This window comes from Scyliorhinus torazame, chromosome 21 (genome assembly GCF_047496885.1).
Source record: "Scyliorhinus torazame isolate Kashiwa2021f chromosome 21, sScyTor2.1, whole genome shotgun sequence".
NCBI classification, from domain to species: domain Eukaryota; kingdom Metazoa; phylum Chordata; class Chondrichthyes; order Carcharhiniformes; family Scyliorhinidae; genus Scyliorhinus; species Scyliorhinus torazame.
This window is the reverse complement of record NC_092727.1, coordinates 66,280,375-66,300,965: the sequence shown is the minus strand read 5'-3', so window position 1 is coordinate 66,300,965 and position 20,591 is coordinate 66,280,375. Positions and strand designations below refer to the sequence as shown.

Below are 20,591 nucleotides of genomic sequence, written 5' to 3'. Positions count from 1 at the left end.
AATCCACCTAACCCGCACATCTTTGGACTGTGGGAGGAAACCGGAGCACCCGGAGGAAACCCATGCAGACACGGAGAGGATGTGCAGACTCCGCACAGACAGTGACCCAAACCGGAATCGAACCTGGGACCCTGGAGCTGTGAAGCAATTGTGCTATCCACAATGCTACCGTGCTGCCCTTAAGAACAAATAAATCTACACTACATCATTTTACCGTAATCCATGTACCTATCCAATAGCTGCTTGAAGGTCCCTAATGTTTCCGACTCAACAACTTCCACAGGCAGTGCATTCCATGCCCCCACTACTCTCTGGGTAAAGAACCTACCTCTGACATCCCCCCTATATCTTCCACCATTCACCTTAAATTTATGTCCCCTTGTAATGGTTTGTTCCACCCGGGGAAAAAGTCTCTGACTGTCTACTCTATCTATTCCCCTGATCATCTTATAAACCTCTATCAAGTCGCCCCTCGTCCTTCTCCGTTCTAATGAGAAAAGGCCTAGCACCCTCAACCTTTCCTCGTAAGACCTACTCTCCATTCCAGGCAACATCCTGGTAAATCTCCTTTGCACCTTTTCCAAAGCTTCCACAACCTTCCTAAAATGAGGCGACCAGAACTGTACACAGTACTCCAAATGTGGCCTTACCAAGGTTTTCTACAGCTGCATCATCACCTCACGGCTCTTAAATTCAATCCCTCTGTTAATGAACGCTAGCACACCACAGGCCTTCTTCACACCTCTATCCACTCGAGTGGCAACTTTCAAAGATGTATGAACATAGACCCCAAGATCTCTCTGCTCCTCCACATTGCCAAGAACTCTACCATTAACCCTGTATTCTGCATTCATATTTGTCCTTCCAAAATAAACCACCTCACACTTTTCAGGGTTAAACTCCATCTGCCACTTCTCAGCCTAGCTCTGCATCCTATCTATGTCTCTTTGCAGCCGACAACAGCCCTCCTCACTATCCACAACTCCACCAATCTTCGTATCGTCTGCAAATTTACTGACCCACCCTTCAACTCCCTCATCCAAGTCATTAATGAAAATCACAAATAGCAGAGGACCCAGAACTGATCCCTGCGGTACGCCACTGGTAACTGGGATCCAGGCTGAATATTTGCCATCCATCACCACTCTCTGACGTCTATCGGTTAGCCAGTTCGTTATCCAACTGGCCAAATTTCCCACTATCCTATGCCTCCTTACTTTCTGCAGAAGCCTACCATGGGGAACCTTATCAAATGCCTTACTAAAATCCATGTACACTACATCCACTGCTTTACCTTCATCCACATGCTTGGTCACCTCCTCAAAGAATTCAATAAGACTTGAAAGGCAAGACCTACCCCTCATAAATCCGTGCTGACTATCCCTAATCAAGCAGTGTCTTTCCAGATGCTCAGAAATCCTATCCTTCAGTACCCTTTCCATTACTTTGCCTACCACCGAAGTAAGACTAACTGGCCTGTAATTCCCAGGGTTATCCCTGTTCCCTTTTTTGAACAGGGGCACGACATTCGCCACTCTCCAATCCCCTGGTACCACCTCTGTTGACAGTGAGGACGAAAAGATCATTGCCAACGGTTCTGCAATTTCATCTCTTGCTTCCCATAGAATCCTTGGATATATCCTGTCAGGCCCGGGGGACTTGTCTATCCTCAAGTTTTTCAAAATGCCCAACACATCTTCCTTCCTAACAAGTATTTCCTCGAGCTTACCAGTCTGTTTCACACTGTCCTCTCCAACAATATGGCCCCTCTCATTTGTAAATACAGAAGAAAAGTACTCGTTCAAGACCTCTCCTATCTCTTCAGACTCAATACACAATCTCCCGCTACTGTCCTTGATCGGACCTACCCTCGCTCTAGTCATTCTCATATTTCTCACATGTGTAAAAGGCCTTGGGGTTTTCCTTGATCCTACCCGCCGAACATTGTTCATGCCCTCTCTTAGCTCTCCTAATCCCTTTCTTCAGTTCCCTCCTGGCTATCTTGTATCCCTCCAACGCCCTGTCTGAACCTCGTTTCCTCAGCCTTACATAAGTCTCCTTTTTCCTCTTAACAAGACATTCAACCTCTCTTGTCAACCATGGTTCCCTCACTCGACCATCTCTTCCCTGCCTGACAGGGACATACATATCAAGGACACGTAGTACCTGTTCCTTGAACAAGTTCCACATTTCACTTGTGTCCTTCCCTGACAGCCTATGTTCCCAACTTATGCACTTCAATTCTTGTCTGACAACATCGTATTTACCCTTCCCCCAATTGTAAACCTTGCCCTGTTGCACGCACCTATCCCTCTCCATTACTAAACTGAAAGTCACAGAATTGTGATCACTATCTCCAAAATGCTCCCCCACTAACAAATCTATCACTTGCCCTGGTTCATTACCAAGTACTAAATCCAATATTGCCCTTCCTCTGGTCGGACAATCTACATACTGTGTTAGAAAAGCTTCCTGGACACACTGCACAAACACCTCCCCATCCAAACTATTTGATCTAAAGAGTTTCCACTCAATGTTTGGGAAGTTAAAGTTACCCATGACTACTACCCTGTGACTTTTGCACCTTTCCAAAATCTGTTTCCCAATCTGTTCCTCCACATCTCTGCTACTATTGGGGGGCCTATAGAAAACTCCTAACAAGGTGACTGCTCCTTTCCTATTTCTGACTTCAGCCCATACTACCTCAGTAGGCTGATACTCCTCGAACTGCCTTTCTGCTGCTGTTATACTATCTCTAATTAACAATGCCACCCCCCCCCCACCTCTTTTACCACCCTCCCTAATCTTATTGAAACATCTATAACCAGGGACCTCCAACAACCATTTCTGCCCCTCTTCTATCCAGGTTTCCGTGATGGCCACCACATCGTAGTCCCAAGTACCGATCCATGCCTTAAGTTCACCCACCTTATTCATGATGCTTCTTGCGTTGAAGTATACACACTTCAACCCATCTCCATGCCTGCAAGTACTCTCCTTTGTCAGTGTTCCCTTCCCCACTGCCTCATTACACGCTTTGGCGTCCTGAATATCAGCTACCTTAGTTGCTGGACTACAAATCCGGTTCCCATTCCCCTGCCAAATTAGTTTAAACCCTCCCGAAGAGTAGTAGAAAATCTCCCTCCCAGGATATTGGTGCCTCTCTGGCTCAGATGCAACCCGCCCTGCTTGTACAGGTCCCACCTTCCCCAGAATGCCCTCCAATTATCCAAATACCTAAAGCCCTCCCTCCTACACCATTCCTGCAGCCACGTGTTCAGCAGCACTCTCTCCCTATTCTTAGCCTCGCTATCACGTGGCACCGGCAACAAACCAGAGATGACAACTCTGTCTGTCCTGGCTTTTAACTTGCAGCCTAACTCCCTAAACTCATTTATTACCTCCACACCTCTTTTCCTACCTACGTCATTGGTACCAATGTGCACCACGACTTCTGGCTGCTCACCTTCCCCCTTAAGGATCCTGAAGACACGATCCGAAACATCCCTGGCCCTGGCACCCGGGAGGCAACATACCTTCCGGGAGTCTCGCTCGCGACCACAGAATCTCCTATCTATTCTCCTAACCATTGAATCTCCTACAACTATTGCTTTTCTAGTCACCCCCCTTCCCTTCTGAGCCCCAGAGCCAGACTCAGTGCCAGAGACCTGGCCGCTAGGGCCTTCCCCCGGGTAGGTCACCCCCCCCCCCCCCCCCACAGCATCCAAAACGGTATACTTGTTTTGAAGGGGAATGGCCACGAGGGATCCCTGCACTGTCTGCCTGTTTTTTTTCCCACTGACTGTAACCCAGCTATTCTTGTCCTGTACCTTGGGTGTGGTTACCTCCCTGTAACTCTTCTCTATCACCCCCTCTGCCTCCCGGATGATTCGGAGTTCATCCAGCTTCAGCTCCAGTTCCCTAACACGGTCTTTAAGGAGCTGGAGTTGGGTGCACTTCTCACAGGTATAGTCAGCGGGGACACCGGTGGTATCCCTCACCACCCACATCCTACAGGAGGAGCATGCAACTGGCCTAGCCTCCATCCCCTCTTACCTTACAGAATATAGCTGCCCTGTGGACCAACTGGATCTCCGCCCTCCGACTCTGCTCCCAGTCAGCTGCACTCTCGGTAAACTCCTGGCTCTCTTCTCACTCTTTGCGGAAATGTAGGAAACAAAATGAAAGGAGCACCTTACTCCCTCCTCACCTAACTCCCTCAGTCACCAAACTCTCACTATAGCACTCAAATGCACCAAATTCAGCACTCACTGCAAACAAAGTCTGCACTGTAGGGGGATCACTTTTATACTGTGAATCTAGCCTCTGAAAACTGACCTAATCCAATTAACTAATTAACAAGCTCCAGCTGCAAGTGCCTACAAGTAGAAGCTTTGTTTAAAGCTGATTGAAAATTCACCTTCTTCTAAACCAAACAGCAACTTTTCAGTTCATTAAATAAATTAAAGAAAGACTAGACTTTAGATAAAAATGAAGCCTTATACTCCCTCAGTCACCAAACTCTCACTATAGCACTCAAATGCACCAAATTCAGCACTCAGTGCAAACTTGTGAGAAGTATGAAAATTCCTTCTCTCCCGGGTGCAGGAACCTCCATGGGTCCACCGCCCCCATCTGCTCCATAAATGCTCCTAGTTCCCTAGCCATGTCAGTCTTTTTCACTGCTCTGGGATTTGATCGGTCGGTCAGTGGGTCCTGTACACAGTTGAAGTCGCCCCCCATGATAAGTCGGTGTGTGTCAAGGTCGGGGATTTCTGCCATGGTCTTCTTTATGAATTATGTGTAGTCCCAGTTGGGAGCGTACACATTTGCCAGTACGACCGGTGCCCCTTCCAGGACACCGCTGACCATGACGTACCGTCCCCCTGGGTCCGTAACTGTCTTGGTTTCCGTAAACCTCGTCCTCTTAATAATTAATATTGCTATTCCCCTAGCCCTCGTCCCGTAGCATGAGTGGTATGTCTGTCCCACCCAGCCCTTCCTTACCAGCCATCTGTCCTTCTCCCTCAGGTGCGTCTCCTGTCGGTAGATTATGTCTGCTTTCAGGCTTCTTAGGTGGGTGAAGACTCTGGATCTTTTGACCGGGCCACTGAGTCCCCTTACGTTTCAGGTAACAACCCTGATGGGGGGTTTTTGACCCCCCGGTCCTGTGGGGTCTCCCATACTTACCTGGTGGATGCGCCCCTGCCCTCCGGGGTATCCCTTCATTAGGGGGCCGTACAAAATGGCCGTGGTCACCGCTCTCACCATAAGGTCGGGCCCCAGGGCCTCCGGGGTTTCCTTTTGTCCAGGGGGCACCCACCATGGCTGCCAGCTGTGTGTACGTCACGTGGCTGCGCCCCTGCACTCCAGGGTCTCCCTTCGTCCTGAAGCCCTCCCGAGTGGCTGTTTGTGGCACCGTCTTGGTTCCTCGCCCTGCTCCATGCCTGCCGAGGCCGGTGTTCGTGCTGCTTATCTACCTCACCCTTCCCTTTTGCTCTGCGCTCTCCCCCGACTCCCCCCCCACTTAGTCCCTGTTCCTCTGTTCTCCCCCCCCCTTCAGCCCTGCCCCCCCTTCTCTTTTTCTCTTTGTGCCAGGCGCTCCCTCTCCCCTGAGAAGCGCGCCGCGGTCCTCCTTTCTTCCTGCCCTCCCGTGTTAGCCCTCCTAGCTAGCACGGTGGCCCCCTTCCCAGCACTTGCCCTGTTCTGGTCCTGTTTTGCCATCCTTTTGCTAGCCCTCGTCTCGCCCTCCGGCCCGCCTTTTTCACCCTCATTCACCTTGCTTCGCTCCCCCCATTGCATTGAGAGGTGCAACGAGCCCGGGAACGAGTCAGCACAGTCCCGCACAGTGCACCAAACATGTGTGTACAGTTCGTGATCTTATTGTCTCTGTTTGCGGTCTGCCCGCTGCTCTTTGTTCCGATTCTTCCTTTCTTTTCCTTCCCCGTCGCTTTCATGATGGCCGTTGTGGCTGTCCCTCCTCCAGTTTGTTTGCTCTAATGAACTCCTCCGCTGCCGCTGGGGTGTTAAAAAACAGCTCCTTCCCCTCAAATGTTACCTAGAGTTTGGCCGGGAATAACATCCCAAATTTCACATTACTTTTGTAGAGTGCTGATTTGGCCCTGTTGAATTCAGTCCTTCTTTTGGCCAGGTCCGCCCCAATGTCCTGGTACACCTTTATGGTCTTCCCTTCCCACGTGTGCGCTTTCGTCTGCCGGGCACACTTTAGGATTTTTTTCCCTGTCTTGGAACCTGTGCAGCTTCACGATAATCGCTCTGGGATGCTCCCTGGCTTTGGGCCTGGGTCGGAGCGACCTGTGCGCCCTGTCGATTTCCGGGGGGGTGGGTTTGGAAACTTCTCCCTTCCCACTAGCTTGCCCAGCATTTGGGTGACGTAGCCTGTTGGATCGCTGCCCTCCATCCCCTCTGGCAGACCCACTATTTTAACATTCTGCCGCCTGGACCTATTTACCTGGTCCTCCGCTTTCCCCCTTAGGTTACCAGCCTTTTCACCACGGTTTCCTGAGTTACCATCCTGTCGTTCTGGTCCGAGGCGGCCGTCTCCAACTCCTGAATAGTATTCTCCTGCACCTCCACCTTCCTTTCCAGGCCATTGATGGTTCGCTGCATTTTTTCTGTTGTCTCAGCCAGCATCTCCTTCATCATTGTGTGGAGCTCTGTCCTGAGTGCCTCCCTCATGGCGTTTATCTCCGTTTTTATCTCCTCCTTTATGGCGTTTATTTCTGTTCTCAGTAGGCTTCTCCATTCATCCCCGTGTGCGGGTGGGGGGGGGGGGGGGGGGGGATGGTCTCCGCATCCGGTTCCTGCTCAACTCACCAGCTTTTCCGCTTCCTGATTCGCCTGAACCTCCGCCTCGCCCCGTGGGGTCGTCTGCCTGCGCGGCTGCAGCTCCTTTTTTCCTTCGCCGCTGTTCCTTCTTACATCTCGCCGTCCCCTCAATTTATTATTTGGAGGCATATTTCTGTCTGTACCTTCCTTTTTTTTTTTTGAAAGTTTTTTTCCCCCCTTTAAAAAAGTTTTCCTTTAAAAAAAAAAAAATTTGCAGGAGAGGAACAAGGAAGGTTGAATTAAAAAAATCTTATTTTGTCCTTGTGATCCTCTCCGTGAGAGTTTGGCTCAAGGTTGAATCGGAGCTTGATGGGAAATAGAATGTCAAATCAAGATAGAATAGAGCTTGATGGGAAATGGAATGTCGAAGCTTTGTAACTGTGTACGTGACTTTCGAGATGAATCGCTTCTGCTTTTGCACCAGACAGTCGGCAATAACAGGACGCAGATGAGGGAATGGGTTCCTCATTTAAAGATAATTATAATTTAGCTGAGAGCATAATAATTTAGCTGAGAGCAACAGAAAGTGTTCCTAACTTGGGCCTCTAAGGCGGGCCGTCCTCAGAAAAGAGAGAGTGTTATACTGTATATAAGCTACTGTCAAATGTACTGATATTGGCTTGCTGCTGTGCTCCCCGAAGTACAGTGGTGTTCGGCCGTGAATAAACGTACGTTGAAGTGACTTGGTGTTCGATTGATCATTTCATCCGGACTGACAATAGCGAATTCTCATTCGTGCTCAGACTTTCAGGCCGTTTCGGAGCGATCCCCACTCCTCCTTCACGTGCAGCTCACCTTTTTTTCCCCCTCTCCCTCTCCAGCTCCGTGGATCGGAGCTTTGGGGCCTGGGCAGGGCCGAATTCACGGGGCCTAAGGAATTTAAATTTTTTTTTTTAATTCCCCGGGAAAACCCCCTCCAAAAAGCCGTGATTTTGTGGCTGTGCGGGAGCGTCTTTGCTGTGGCCCTCGGTCAACACCAGAATTCAGGAAAGGGGGGAAACATTGATTAGTCTGTGACTGCACTGATATATCCAGTTGAATCTTGTGCGTTTGAGCAACTGAAGGATGATCTGATCAGATAGGATTGTCTTCGGACAACAGATCCTGCCATAACAGCACATCTGCTGAGCAAAGAGAAACTTACTCTCAAGAAAGATATTGACATGTGCAGAAGCGGTCAATCAGCTGCAGAGCACTGATGGGAGAATTGAATCATAGAATTTACAGTGCAGAAGGAGGGCATTTGGCCCATCGAGTCCGCACTGGCCCTTGAAAGAGCACACTACTTAAGCCCACACCTACACCCTATTCCCGTAAACCAGTAACCCCACCTAACCTTTGGACACTAAGGGGCAATTTAGCATGGCCAATCCACCTAATCTGCACACCGTTGGATTGTGGGAGGAAACCGGAGCAACCGGAGGAAACTCACACAGACACAGGGAGAAAGTGCAAACTCCACACAGTCAACCAAGGCCGGAATAGAATCCGGGTCCTTGGAGCGGTGAGGCGGCAGTGCTAACCATTATGTCATTGTGTCGACCAAATAATGATGAAGCTTAAGACAATAGAGAAAAAGAATAACTATTTGTAGAAGGGCCAGCGGAGAGATGATAGCCAGAGTACTGCATGTAAATATTGAGGACACAAAGAAAGGTCCAGTGTGGGGAAAGTCATGCTCTGACTGCAAGAAGATGAATCACTTTGTACACAAGTATTTTGCTGGAAAGAGAAAAAACTAGCTAATAAACATGTTCTCAGGCGTGATGGGCGGCACAAGAGCAGTGGTTCGCACTGTTGTTTCACAGTGCCAGGGACCCGGGTTCGATTCCCGGTTTGGGTCACTGTCTGCGCAGAGTCTGCACGTTCTCCCAGTGTGTGTGTGTGTTTCCTCCGGGTGCTCCTGTTTCCTCCCGCAGGTCCCGAAAGACGTGCTTCTTCGATGAATTGGACAATCTGAATTCTCCCTCAGTGTACCCAAACAGGTGCCGGAGTGTGGCGACTAGGGGATTTTCACAGTAAATTCATGGCAGTGTTAATGTAAACCTACTTGTGACACTAATAAAAATTATTATGATGTTGGAAGGTGAACCTGGCGCCCGAGAACAGACTGGTGCCCTCAAGTCTAGAGGGGGAAAAATGGATTGTGAAGATTGCAATGATGACTGTAGAAGGAGACCATCAAGTTAACGTGAAGTGTCAGACAGGCACTGATGCTCCGAGCAACATCATGAGCTTTAAAGACCTGTGTGAAGTTGCTCAAGGTCTTTGAAAGTCCCAACAATGAAGCCACAGGTAAAGTTGAGGCTATAAGATGGAACATTAATAATCTTTTATTAGTGTCACAAGTAGGCTTACATTAACACTGCTGCCATGAAGTAACTGTGAAAATCCCCTAGTCGTCGCACTCCGGCGCCTATTTGGGTACATTGAGGGAGAATTCAAAATGTCCAATTCACCGAACAAGCACGTCTTTCGGGACCTGGGGGAGGAAACTGGAGCACCCGGAGGAAACTCACGCAGACACAGGGAGAACGTACGGATTCTGCAAAGACAGTGACACAAGCCGCAAATCGATGCTGGGACCGTGGTGCTGTGAAGCAACAGTGCTAACCACTTTGCTACCGTGCCACCCTACTTACCCCAAGGAAGGCAAACTAAGTTGAAACCCCAATGCAATGGGAAGAAAGTAGATATGCAGTTCAGAATAATGGACACAGCAAAATCTATTCATTGCAGCTGAAACAAGTCGAAAGCTTGGACTGGTAATCCTTCAAGTACTAGAAGGTTGCAGTGTTTCACACAGCATAAAACCAGACTGCTCAACAAATCCTAAAAAATGACTGAGATGTTTTCACAGGTCTTGGACATCTTCCTGTTGAATATCATCTTGGAAGTAAATGAGAGTGAAACCAACTCAGCATTTTCCAAGGGCAGTTCCAGCTCCCCTCAAGTCCAGCCAGAACGATACGATAGAGAAACTTGAAAAGATGGGAGTAACTAAGAAAGTGATAACTCTCACTGAGTGGATTAGCAGCATGGTAGCAGCAAAACAAGCTGGACAGCGGAGTGTGCAGAGATCAAAGGATCTCATTGAACTTTAAAGAGAGCTCACTACTCCATCCCAACTACAGAAGAGATTTTGCTGCGACTTTCCATGGCAAAGGTCTACCCTGAATGAGAAGGATGGATACTGACAAGTGAAGTTCGATGAAAGCAGTAGTTTCCGACTATATTCTGGATGTCATTTGGGTGGTACCGATGGTCGCGGATACCATTTGGCATTTCTACTGCTCCAGAAGAGTATCAACGACAGCACAAGACAATTAAAGATCTTCCAGGAGTAGAAGCGATCTGGCCAGCAGAAATGACCTGCTAATCTATGGATGTGAGAAATGATGGATGAAGCCATTGCAGACCATGGTCAGAATCTAATGAGGCTGCAGAGAGCTCGCCAGATGAACCTGTAGTTGAATCAGAAAAAACTGCAACCAAAGATGACTGAAGTCACACTGACAGACTGTTTACTGACAGTGAAAAGTGTTCGCCCTGATCCTGATACGATGAGAGTTGTAGCAGAGATGCAGCAATCAAAGGATGCGAAGGCTCTGGAACGATTTGTGGATTTGTGAACTACCCAGCAAAGTTCTTGCCAATTTGTCATCATTGTGTCAACCTCTACACAATCTCACTTCCAAAGATGTTCAGTGGTATTGGGGCACAGAACAAGCAGCAGCTTTCACTCATATCAAATAAGTAGTGACAACAATGCCAACACTGGGGTGTTAACAATGAGGTCACACTGAGGTGTGGTGACAGTGGGACAGAACTTGGAGCAGCCTCATGCAGCAAGGCCAACTGGTTATGTTTGCATCCAGAGCATTCACGCAAATCGAACACTGTCACACAGACTGAGAAAGAATGCCCGGCATTTGTATTTGTTGTCACACATTTTAACAGTACTTGTTTGAAAGGAACAAACTGACGGTAGAGTCTGACTACATGCTAGTTTAAAGAATCTTTCTCAAACCACTTCTACTTGTTTCAAAGTGTCTACAAAGGATGTTACTCATTTGCAGCGATATCATTTGGAAATTAAGTACAATCGGGGAAGTCGATGTACATCACCGACAGGCTGTCAAGAGCTGTGCTCCTTTTTGAAGAAAGTTACTGCTGCTGGTACAGAGTGAAATCTACCAGATACAGCAAGAAGCAACAGCTCTGAAAATCATCAACCCAGCAGGGGCATTGACCTGACAGACAAGCATTTTGCTCAGATCAAGTGAACTACGTAACGAGATGCAACTGCCCTAGTCCTGCAGGATGTAGTGATAAAAGAATGATTAAGTCGTACCTGTTGCTATAAGGGAGTATTGGGCATGCAGGGATGAAGTGATGACCCAAGATGGCATCTTGTACAAAGGAACTAGGAGTCATCATCCCTAAAGAGATGCGGAATAGCGTCCAAGCAAACCATTAAGAAATTAAATCTAGTCTGAAGAGAAGTGCTCGGTTGGCCAAACATGAGCAATGAGATCAAGGACCATATCAGTCAGTGCAATATCTATAAATGAGTATCAAGTTACCAAGCTAAAGAGCCACTCATGACACCCCAGACAGACTATGGATGAAGCTTGAAGTTCTTTGGAACTGACTATCTCCACTGTTGAGAACAGACCATTGGGAGTTAAGACAAGCTGATGTCAACAGCCACCATTGAGATTGCACAATGACTGACAACTCACTTCAATCGTTTATGACATTACCGGCATTCTGTTGAGTGACAATGGCCCTCAGTTGATGGCTGTAGAATCCAGACGTTACCAAAACCATTGGGGAAAATCAGCACCACATGTCATTTCTGCACTAACTCCCGTCAAATGGAAAGGCTGAGGCAGCAGTGAAAATTTCCGAAGGGATCATTAGAAAATGGAATATATCTGGCACAGATGTGTATAAGACAATCTTAGAGTGGAGAAACACACCGACTGAAGGCATGGAGATAGTCCAGTTCAGAGACTAATGTCTCACCCAAACTACTCTTTTAATAGCTAAAATACTACTGAAGTCAGAAGTAATAACAGGAATGTGAGTGACAAAATTAAAATTAACTCAGAAAGTCAAATTTCACTTTGATAAAGCTGCCAGGTCATTGCACGAGTTGAGAATTGAGAGCCAGTCAGAGTGCAAACATTCAACGCACTCAAAAGTTAACCCACTTGGCAACTTCGGACTTGTGTTGAGAAGTTGTCACCTCGATTGTACAAGGTGAAAATGAACAACCAAATATACCACAAACATATATAAACAACTGGAGAAGCTGCTCCTTCACAGCAGACAGTTGTAGAAGATCCGCAGCAACACCAGCCACAGCAACCCAATATAGTCCAAATGCCATTGATAAATAAAGTTGACAATCAGGTTTACTTGCTTTTCAGTGCAGACCTTTGGAAAGACACACTTTCAGGAACAACCTGAAAATTCTTGTGTCTTGTCAAGACAGTTCTTTTCAACTTGAAATCCTATGGCAAAACTGAAAAAATGACACAGGCCTGGCCCTTCCCATTAATTACATAATCTGTATCCCAAGTATAAGACATTCTCCAGTCTACGCCCACTAAGATGTCCCATAACCTGCATAGCTAGGAGTAAACATAATCCCTCAAATTATCTACACTCCAGGAATCCTCCTAAATCAAAACAGTGGGCGGGATTCTCCTTTCTGGGACTAAGTCCCATGCCCGCTGGAAAGTGGGCGAGAATCACTCCGGCCTTTTTCCTAGTCTTCAAAGGGGCTAGCAGGGCCCTGCCATGCGTCCCGCAGATCTGGCTGCCGGCGGGGCTCTACAGTTACGCGCGCGGCGGCCGTCTTCACACCGGCCCCTGCGCAACATGGCGGAGTCCTACAGTGACCTGGTGCAGAGGAACATCGCCCCCCCCCCCCCCCCGAATGAGCATGCCCGCTGATCGGTAGCCAACGATTGCGGGCCTGGCCACCGTGGAGGATGTAGTGACCCCCCCCTGGAGTCGGATCACCAAACTGAGGGCCATTGTCAGCTAGAACGCCGAGGACCCGCCAGGTGGGACCACAGGTGAACCACGGCGGCGGGACTCGGCGGACACTCAGGACGGCGCGACTCGGCGGACACTCGGCCTGTCGAGCGCGGAGATTCACCGAACCCAGGGTTGTTAATAACATTACGACAAATATAAAATATTATGTATAACACTTTCCTCCATTCATCACACACCTGAATTACTTGATCTGTTTCTTTCACCCTTTTAAACAATAATACAATGTCATCAGCCCTACAGACCTTTGGCCCCAAATCTGTAGTCAGAGAGGATTGGAAAATGGTGATCTGAGCCACCGCTATTTCTTCTCATCTTTCACTTTGCAGACTGACATACATTGCACCTGGGACTGGCAATGTATTCACTTTGAAAGATGCTAAACACCTTCCTACTCCCTCTTTGTTTATCCAATCCAAGATTTCACATTCCTCCAACTCAACTATAAAATTTGCATTGTTCCTCTCTTTTAAAAAAAATAGATATACAGTACCCAATTAATTTTTTCCAATTAACAGGCAATTTAGCGTGGCCAATCCACCTATCCTGCACATCTTTGGGTTGTGGGGGTGAAACCCACGCAAACATGGGGATAATGTGCAAACTCCACACGGAAAGTGACCCAGAGCCAGGATCGAACCTGGGACTTCGCCACCGTGCTGCCTATTGTTCCTCTCTTTTGAGAAGACAGGTGCAGAGTACCCATTAGAATCATGCTCATGTCTTCTGCCTCCATACACAAATTACATTTTTGATCTCTAATAGGCCCGACTCCTTAGAAATATTCTTGCTCTTTATGTATTTACATAGAACAACAGTACAGCAAAGAACAGGCCCATCGGCCCTCGATGCTGTGACGAGCTTTGTCCGAAACCAAGATCAAGCTATCCCATTCCCTGTCATTCTGGTGTGCTCCATGTGCCTATCCAATAACCGCTTGAAAGTTCCTAAAGTGTCTGACTCGACTATCACAACAGGCAGTCCATTCCACACCCTGACCACTCTCTGAGTAAAGAACCTACCTCGGACATCCCTCCTATGTCTCCCACCCCGAAACTTATAGTTATGCCCCCTTGTAACAGCGACATCCACCCGAGGAAATAGTCCCTGAACGTCCACTCTATCTGGCCCTCTCATCATCTTATAACCTCTATTAAGTCGCCTCTCATCCTCCTTCACTCCAATGAGAAAAGCCTCAGCTCCCTCAACCTTTCCTCATAAGACCTATCCTCCAATCCAGGCAGCATTCTGGTAAATCTCCTTTGCACCCTTTCCAATGCTTCCACATCCTTGCTATAATGAGGTGACCAGAACTGCACACAATACTCCAAATGTGGTCTCACCAGGGTCCTGTACAGTTGCAGCATAACCCCACGGTTCTTAAACTCAAGCCCCCTGTTAATAAACGCTAACACACTATAGGCCTTCTTCACGGCTCTATCCACTTGAGTGGCAACCTTCAGAGATCTGTGGACATGAACCCCAAGATCTCTCTATTCCTCCACATTACTCAGAACCCTGCCGTTGACCCTGTAATCCACATTCAAATTTGTCCTACCAAAATGAATCACCTCGCACTTATCAGGATTAAACTCCATCTGCCATTTTTCGGCCCAGCTCTGCATCCTATCAATGTCTCTTTGCAGCCTACAACAGCCCTCCACCTCATCCACTACTCCACCAATCTTGGTGTCATCAGTAAATTTACTGACCCACCCTTCAGCCCCCTCCAAGTCAGTTATAAAAATCACAAATAGCAGAGGACGAAAGTTATCATTGAATTTCATAGAATTTACAATGCAGAACGAGGCCATTCGGCCCATCGAGTCTGCACCGGCTCTTGGAAAGAGCACCCTACCCAAGCCCACACCTCCACCCTATCACCATAACCCCACCTAACACTAAGGGCAATTTGGACACTAAGGGCAATTTAGCATGGCGAATCCACCTAACCTGCACATCTTTGGACTGTGGGAGGAAACCGGAGCACCCGGAGGAAACCCACGCACACACGGGGAGAACGTGCAGACTCCGCACAGACAGTGACCCAAGCTGGGAATCGAACCTGGGACCCTGGAGCTGTGAAGCATTTGTGCTAACCACTGTGCTACCATGCTGCCCCAGGACCCAGCACTGATCCCTGTGGTACACCGCTGGTAAATGGTCTCCAGTCTGAAAATGTTCCACCCACCACCACCCTCTGTCTTCTGTGTGATACCCAGCTACTTATCCAATTGGCCAAATTTCCCTCTATCCCACACCTCCTTACTTTCTTCATGAGCCGACCATGGCGAACCTTATCAAACGCCTTACTGAAATCCATGTATACGACATCAATTGCTCTACCCTCATCTACACACTTAGTTACCTCCTCAAAGAATTCAATAAATTTGTGAGGCAAGACTTACCCTTCACGAATCCGTGTTGACTATCCTGGATTAAGCTGCATCTTTCCAAATGGTCATTAATCCTATCCCTCAGCATCTTTTCCATTAGCTTACCGATCACCGAAGTAAGACAAACCGGCCTATAATTACCAGGGTCATTCCTATTCACTTTCTTGAACAGAGGAACACCATTCGCCATTCTCCAGTCCTCTGGCACTATCCCCGTGGACAGTGAGGACCCAAAGATCAAAGCAAAAGGCTCTGCAATCTCAATACTTGACTCCCAAAGAATCCTCGGATATATCCCATCTGGCCCAGGGGGCTTGTCGACCCTCAGGCTTTTCAAAATTGCTAATACATCTTCCCTCAGGTGAAGGAGCAGTGCTCCGAAAGCTAGTGATTTGAAACAAACCTGTTGGACTTTAACCTGGTGCTGTAAGACTTCTTACTGTGCTCACCCCAGTCCAATGCCGGCATCTCCACATCATGCATGCAGTATGTCCGATTTTTTTTCATGTATGGAACGATCTGTCTGGACTGTACGCAGAACAATACTTTTCACTGTACCTCGGTACATGTGACAATAAATCAAATCAATCAATCAATTTATTTTGTAATTTTGTTGTGTTGTTGCTAAAATGTAAAACCATAATCAACAGATTTTAAAAAGGATTGAGTAACAGTCCATCTCAATTGCAGCTTAAAGACTGAAAATGGAACATTATTTTTAATCTAGTTTATTCCATTTTTGGCTTCAATTTGATTGGAGAAACTTATCCAAAAAAACTTGGAACAGTCCTAGACAGAACATAAGGTTAATGGTAGTTTTCAAGACACTGGCTCATTCGTATTTGTATACAGCAGTAAAAAGCCAGCAGTTCCAATGTGACACTGACAGCACTACTGTCAACTAAAGAATATTCATTGATGGCAGCAACACCAAAAACATCATTTACTCACGGAGGTGTCTGCGCCCAGCCCTGGACGTTCTCTGTAGCCTAGTCCTCCACCTCCAATATTCATTCTCTTCCCTTTCCCAGCTTTGTAACGAGATTTTCGAAACCATGGGTTCTAACAGTGAATAAAAATGATTAGAATACTTACTGCTAACTTAAATAGTAACACACACACTATTAAACCAGTAAATTAATACTTTCATGAAATGTTTGATACATAGCAATAAATTAAGGTAATCCTTTAACTTAAGAAACTCAATAAACAAAAGTTATTTTGGTCCTATTTGATCGTCTCCCTGACCCTTCATGGTCAAGATAGCAGGTGATCCATCTCTTGACCTTGAAAAACATCACTGAAACACACAGCTGGAATAGTGCCAGATATAGAGAGTTATCACTCCCCCTCATTTTCTCTCTTTGGGTATAGCTGGAATGGAGAGGAATATCATTCAGAAAACTCTATGTATACCTAGCAATTGGGTATGAGGGTGAAAATAGTATCTAGAAACACAAGGGCTGGGAATTTCCCTTGGTTCCGATCGGGAATCCCGTTCTGGCGAAGAATAGAGCATCTCCCAAAAAACAGGTTCGCCGCCCAGACTCCGATCCCCAGCTGGCGGCAGCATGCACAACTTTCCCTGTGCAGTGGGAATATGTAAATTAAAGCATGCATATGCATGCAATTAACAGGCTTTAAGCCAGAGTCTAACCCCCACCTCACCATGATGCTCTGGCCCCCTCATCAGGAACTCCACCTGGTGGGCAATGGTGCAAGATTAGCCAAGTCAGCCTGAAGGCTGAAGAGCAGTCCAGAAAGTATAGTGCAAATCACAGCATTTTCACTTCGCCTTCCTAACATCTGCTGCCTCAAACAAAAGTCTTTCAATCAGCAGCTGCTACTTTTTTTTTTCACAGCAGAAACTACTTAGCTGCTTTTGACATGGCTAGACGTTGTCAATCATAGTAAGAGTATTTCTAAACATTGTGGTTAGCATCAAAGCAGGGTAATGGAGATACATTCATGTGTAAAGGGGAAGGTAAATAAACAATCCACCAAACACCTGTGACTGCACCAATAAAAATGCCAATCATTGCATGTGAAATTGAATGGAAGATTGCCTTTCAAAGGCTGTCAGGGGATTTGAAGCCCTTTCAAGTGTACTTGGCTTTGGCGTAAGCCTCTGACACTTGTAAAAGCTAGCTACTGCTTTTAAGACTTTTGATTTTTCACCAGACTGCCTGAACTGTCCTTGAGCTTTCAAGACAGGGGTGACGGTTGGGATTGGGGGGGCAGGATTAGCATTGTGGGGGGTCAGGGAGGCCTGCCGCTGGACCTTGGGATCAGGCCGCCCGTTCAAAATGCCAGACCGATAGAGATTCCGACGGAATCCGGCGAACTCTCTACTGTCATGTGAGAGTACCTTTAAGAAATGGGTATTTAAGAAATGTATCTTTAAGAAATGGGTGTTTATCAGTGATGTCAGAGTGTGGGTGGAGCTCGGCTGTCTGTCAGCATTTTACTTTCGTTTTAGGCTGTTTGCTGCAGGGTATGTTTTAGTTTCGTTTTCAGTGTTGGAGCTGAAGCCAGACAGAGCAGGTGAACTGTTAATCTCTCTGCCATGAAAAGACTATCTCTTGATCATTTGATGAATTCAGAATTATAAAAGTTCTCAGTAGTGAATGTAAACCTAATGTGCTTCTGTTAAGAGGTGCTTCTTCTGTCTTCTGGATGTTGTTTGGTAAGTTATTAAGGATTACTTAGTGTTGTATTCTTTGGGGGTTGTATTTGAATTGATGGTTGCTAAGGTGTTCACTGTATGTTTTAAAAAGGTTAACTTGAGTTCATAGAATAAACATTGTTTTGCTTTCAAAAATACTTTTCCATTTCTGCTGTACCACACCTGTAGAGTGGGCCGTGTGCTCAGAATACCACAATCTATTAAAAGTTGTGGGTCAGCTGAACTCCATGATACATGGCCCATAACAAATTGGGGGCTCGAGGGGAATACAAGTCTATCTACTGGATTGGCTTAGTGAACGTAAGACAGTGAGGGGTGAGCATATTGTGGTTGCTTTTCAGATGTGGTATTCTAGTTTAAGTGGAGAGTGTGTTGTGGACAATGGCTCTTTCAGAGGCTCTGAAGTTTTTGGGGGTGGAGACGGTCACACGCAGTACCTTACGGACAGATACTAAAAGCAGACTGGTAGATTTGGCAAAAACAGTTAACATTACCTGATAAAATGCGAAAAGATGAGGTAATTATGGCGGTGGCTTAGCATTTAAAGTTGCCTGAGATACAGTCTGGCTCATTAGAAATGGCAATGATCCATTTGCAGATTAAGCAATGTGAACATGAAAAAGAATTAAAGCAGCTTGAATGTGCAATGAGAGAAAAAGAGAAAGAGAGATGCAGATCGGGGAAAAAGAAAAGGAGAGAGGAAAGAAACAAAGAAAGAATAGCCCTAGCAGAACAAAAAAAGATAGCGAGGAAAGGGAAAAAGAGAGAGTTTGAACTTCAGAAGATGGCGATGAAACATAACAGTCAGTTAAAATTGATGTAAAGGGAAAAGTACAGTTGGAGGATAGTGATGAGGACAGTGAGAAAGAGCGTCATAGTCGAAGGCTTGGTGGGGATCTATTTAAATATGTCCAAGCATTACCATGGTTTGATGAGAAGGAGGTAGAAGCCTTTTTCATTTCATTTGAGAAGGTAGCTAAACAAATGAAATGGCCACAGGACATGTGGGTATTACTGATTCAAACAAAGCTGGTAGGTAGGGCTAGTGAGGTGTTTGCATCACAACCGGAGGAGGTATCTGGGACGTATGAGGAGGTGAAAAAAAAATCAATCTTAGGTGCATATGAACTAGTGCCTGAAGCCGACAAAGGTTTAGAAATTTAAGGAAAGAATTTGGTCAAGCATACATGGAGTTTGAAAGGCTCAAACAGAGTAATTTTGATAGGTGGATAAGGGCTTTGAAAATAGACCAAACGTATGAAGCTCTCAGAGGTATTATACTTTTGGAGGAGTTTAAAAATTCAATTTCTGATGTAGTGAGAACTCATGTGGAAGAACAGAGGGTTAAAACTGCGAGATTAGCAGCAGAAATGGCAGATGATTATGAATTAGTTCATAAATCAAAGCTAGGTTTCCGACAGCCTGTGAGGGATAGAAACTGGGGACATGAGAAATGCTCAAGTGGTAAAGGTAAAGGTGACCTGATGAGAGATAATAAGGAAGAGTGTACCTCAGATTAAAAAATAAATCCAGGAGGGTGGAAAGAAATGAAGTTTCAAATGTTTTCACTGTAATAAACTAGGCCATGTAAAGTCACAGTGTTGGTGGTTGAAGAAAAGCATTGGGAAGGCTGATGTGGTAAAACAGGATAAGACAGTGGGGTTTGTTAAAGTGGTAAAGGAAAGCCCAAGTGAAGCGAAGGAGGTGCAAAAGATTGTGCAGCCTGATCAAGAGGTGATTGATAAGAAGGTGCCAGATCTCTTTACAGAATTTACTTGTGTGGATAAAGTTTACTCATGTGTATCAGGAGGAGCAGGAAATAAGTCACAATTTTAAGAGATACGGGAGCTAGTCAATCTTTAATGATAAGAGATGAGGAGTTACGTAGTTTGGGAAGAATGTTGCCAGAAAAGGTGGTAATATGTGGAATTCAGGGTGAGAGGAGTAGTGTTCCATTATATAAGGTAAGGTTGGAAAGTCCAGTGAAGAGTGGTGAAGTGTAGTAGGAGTAATAGAGAAACTATCTTGTCCAGGAATGCAGTTTATCTTGGGTGATGTTATATCTGGATCGCAGGCGGGAGTGATGCCTACTGTGGTTGATAAGCCAGTGGAAAATCAGACAACTGAAGTGTTGAAGACCGAATATCCTGGGACTTTTCCGGATTGTGTAGTGACAAGGTCACAGGTTAAGACAAGAGTGAAGATGAAGTTGAAGTGCAATTATCAGAAACGATTTTTGATCAGATGGTTGAAAAAGAACAAGAATAGGTGGCGGATGAGGCGGATATTTTTAGTTCAGGAAAATTGGCGGAGTTACAACAAAAAGATGTAGAAACCAAACGGATATATCAGAAAGCATAAACGGAAGAGAAATCTACTTGTATACCAGAGTGTTATCACCATAAAAGTAATGTCTTGATGAGAAAATGGAGACCTTTACATATACAGCCGGATGAAAAGTGGGCAGAAGTTGATCAAGTAGTATTGTCGGTAGGCTATAGACAGGAGGTGTTGAGAGTTGCACATGAGGTACTAGTGGGAGGTCATTTGGGAATAAGGAAAACTCAAGCTAAAATCCAGAAACATTT

At 46.2% G+C, this 20,591-nt stretch overlaps 1 protein-coding gene across 3 annotated transcripts in view; it reads right to left on the bottom strand.

Annotated features, from left to right (window-relative positions):
* The window catches only part of LOC140398326 (ATP-dependent RNA helicase DDX42-like), a 192,406-nt gene that overhangs the window by 11,931 nt on the left and 159,884 nt on the right, over nucleotides 1-20,591 (bottom strand). For all 3 annotated transcript variants that reach the window (XM_072486893.1, XM_072486894.1, XM_072486895.1), the window contains one exon: nucleotides 16,269-16,379. In XM_072486893.1, coding sequence (XP_072342994.1) covers nucleotides 16,269-16,379 — 111 coding nt within the window. The remainder of the gene's footprint in view (nucleotides 1-16,268; nucleotides 16,380-20,591) is intronic.